The sequence below is a fragment of the Emiliania huxleyi genome (genome assembly GCF_000372725.1).
Source record: "Emiliania huxleyi CCMP1516 unplaced genomic scaffold EMIHUscaffold_929, whole genome shotgun sequence".
Classification (NCBI taxonomy): Eukaryota; Haptophyta; order Isochrysidales; family Noelaerhabdaceae; genus Emiliania; species Emiliania huxleyi.
Genome location: NW_005195092.1, coordinates 1 through 3,003, shown reverse-complemented (window position 1 = coordinate 3,003; position 3,003 = coordinate 1). Strand labels below are relative to the sequence as shown.

The following is a 3,003-nucleotide window of genomic DNA, read 5'->3' as shown; positions in this document are numbered from 1 at the left end:
GAGAGCAGAGTGTAGGAAACAACTTAGGCGGAAGCAGAAACCGGGTTAGTTCTGGAGCAAATCTTCCTCCTCCTTCCCGGTCCGCAACCTCAAAGAAGCGTCTAGTCGCCTTTCGGGGGGGAAGCCCACCCCCCGGCGGAACCTCCTCCAGCCCACGAAGGCCGCCCCGCGGGCCGGCCAGTGGGCCGCGACTAGCCCGGCCGGTGCGCGTGCTGTTCGAGAAGGGCGCGTCGAGGGCCTGCGGTGGCGCGATCTCGGGTAATCTCGTCAATGGGGGAGGGGGGCAGAGCGACGGAGCAGAGCGAGGGAGCAGAGCGACGGAGCAGAGAGAGAGAGAGGGAGCAGGGCGACGGAGCAGAGGCAGCAGCGAGGCGCCTCTGTTGCGGCCGACTCCTCGAGCGCAGAGAGCTTGACGACGCGGCCGGGCAGGTCGAAGGCGCCAGGCGGGAGCGGGTGCACGTCCGGGTGCGACCTCTCCGCCTCGGCCCGGTCCTCCTGCAGCATGTTGTGCAGCGCGGGCGTGTCGTGCACGCTCGCCCACTCCTCGGTCGAGTTTGGGGGCGCGCTGCCGATGGCGGGCAGCGGGCACGACCCGACGCCGCCGCCCCGCAGGTCGAGCTCCTCGTCCGACCCCTCGTCCGAGCCCGCCTCCACCCAGTCCGCCTCGCGCGGCCTCTTCCCGCCCGGAGGACCACTGGGCGGCGGCGGTGGCGGGCGCATCCCGGAAGGCGGCCCGCCGGGCGGCGGCGGCGGCGGAATGCCGCTGGCGAGCCGCACTTCCGCCTCAGACATGCCGACCGCCGCCGGCGCGTCCGCGGCGGCGGAGTCCCCAGACTCGAAGCCGGGCAGTGAGCCGAAGCGGTCGTACGGATCGGCGCCTGCGGGAGGGCCTCCCGGCGGCGGTGGCGGAGGGATGCTGAGGCGGGACTGCGACGGGATGAGCGAGCCGCTCTGCTGCATGCTCTCGCGGGCCTCCTTGTTCAGCTCCGAGGGCTTAAAGGGGGCGAAGCCCGACATCGCCCTCTCGTGTCAGTGTGCTGTGAGAGAGGTACTCGGCACAAGCGCACAAGAGCTGCCTCTCCTCCGGGCGCCTGCAACCCTCCTCCGGGTCTTGCTACGAAACCTGGCGAGTTTCTCGTTTTGCCCGCAGAAAGAACTCGCGCTAAAATTGAGAAACGAGAAAAGAAAATTTCCGGGGTCTCTTCCGGAGTCGACGCGTACGCTGCGGCGCAGCAGGGGCCAGCGGAGAGCAACCGAATGCAGGCCTCTGGGCAGAAGCGCAAGCTGGACGTGGGTGATACCAGGCGTGCCGCCCGCCCCGCCGCCGCTCCCCGCGACCGCCCGATCCCGCGACCGCCGCGACCGCCGCAACGCCGCCCGCTCACCCGCCGCGCACGCTTGTAGCGGCCTGATGGCCTCGACGGCTTCCGGCACGGGCGTCAACCCATACACGAACCGGCCGTACTCGAGGCGGTTCTACGAGATCCTCGAGACGCGCAAGCGGCTGCCCGTGTGGGAGCAGAAGGACGAGTTTTTCGAGATGATGCGCAAGAACCAGACGATGGTGCTGGTTGGCGAGACGGGCTCGGGAAAGACGACGCAGATCCCGTCGTTCATGGTGGACACGGGCGTCACGCGCGGCAAGCGCATGGTCGCGTGCACCCAGCCGCGCCGCGTCGCCGCGATGTCGGTGTCCAAGTGCGCCGCCGCTGCGGCTTCTCCCGCTCTCCTGCTCTCCCGCTCTCACGCTCTCACGCTCTCACGCTCTCACGCTCACGCTCTCACGCTCTCACGCTCTCACGCTGTCCCGCTGTCCCGCTGTCCCGCTGTCCCGCTGTCCCGCTGTCCCGCTGTCCCGCTGTCCCGCTGTCCCGCTCCCCTTCAGCTGAGGCGACGCATCCTCGCGCCGCGCAGGCGCGTCGCCGAGGAGATGGACGTCGAGCTCGGCGAGGAGGTTCGCCGCCGCTGCAGCATTAGCAGCAGCCGCAGCAGCGGGAGCAGCAGCAGCGGCGGTAGCGGCAGCGGCAGCAGTGGCGGCAACGGCAGCAGTGGCGGCAACGGCAGCAGCCAGCAGCGGTGGTGGTGGTAATGGCGGCGGTGGCGGCGGTAACGGCGGTGGCGGTGGTGGCAGCGGTTGCGAGTGACCAGAGCAGCAGCCAGCGATGGCCAGAGATTGCCAGAGATGGGAGCCTCGTTGATGTGTCTGATAGCGGCCGGTTCGAGACGTGAGGACGGGGTGTGGTACACAGGTGGGGTACACCATCCGGTTCGAGGACATGACGGGCACAAAGACGATCCTCAAGTACATGACCGACGGCATGCTGCTGCGCGAGGCGAGATGCCACGCTCAGACCGCTCGCCCACCGGGCCTTGTGTGTGATGTGAGAGGAGGCCACCCCGTCTACTAGGCGATGGCGGACCCGCTGCTCGAGCGGTGTGCAGACTCGAGATGAGAAGGGGGGGGGGGGGGGCACATGACTCGTGAGACCGCCGCTCGAGCGGTGTGGAGAGGACTCACAGAACCGACTCGCAACAGTCTTCCACCCCAGCCGCGGCTGTGCGTCCAGGTACGCAGCCGTGATCCTAGTGAGTGAGCTAGTACTTAACTCGTACTTAGCTATTATAGGTACGCAGCCGTGATCCTGGACGAGGCGCACGAGCGAACTCTCTCGACCGACATTCTCTTCGGCGCCGCCGAGGAGGCCCCGGGCTCCTCCCGCCCGAGAGAGACGCGAGATCACGCGAGATTGTGCCGGCCTGCTAGGCCTCATCAAGGAGGTCGCCATCCAGCGGCCAGACCTCAAGCTCGTGGTCATGTCCGCCACACCCCAGAAGCGGAATACGTGTTCTTGTATTCAGCCGTTTTCGGTGGTATTCCGCTGTATCCACTGTATTCGCAGCCCCCCGTATTCACGCGGTGCTCTCAACACACTGCACAAGACCGTCTTCCCACCCCGATGTTTGCGTATCCGCACGTAGGTCCGCCACACTCGACGCGGGCAA

The 3,003-nt window shown here is 67.8% G+C and overlaps 2 protein-coding genes across 2 annotated transcripts; one reads left to right on the top strand and one right to left on the bottom strand.

Moving 5' to 3' along the window:
- Positions 1-45: 45 nt before the first annotated feature.
- EMIHUDRAFT_460234 (hypothetical protein) lies at positions 46-1,091 on the bottom strand (the record flags this gene model as incomplete). Its single annotated transcript, XM_005757129.1, has 3 exons — positions 376-1,091; positions 143-238; positions 46-72 (listed from the first exon to the last, which is right to left on the bottom strand). Exons 1-3 carry the CDS (start codon positions 1,015-1,017, stop codon positions 46-48), a joined length of 765 nt encoding a protein of 254 aa, XP_005757186.1. The 5' UTR covers positions 1,018-1,091.
- A 320-nt stretch (positions 1,092-1,411) lies between these two features.
- On the top strand, positions 1,412-2,702 carry EMIHUDRAFT_77465 (hypothetical protein; the record flags this gene model as incomplete). The annotated part of the gene is made up of 4 exons (XM_005757128.1): positions 1,412-1,698; positions 1,915-1,954; positions 2,250-2,374; positions 2,618-2,702. Coding segments are annotated over 4 exons (537 nt in total), but the record flags the coding sequence as incomplete, so codon positions are not given.
- Positions 2,703-3,003: the final 301 nt, after the last annotated feature.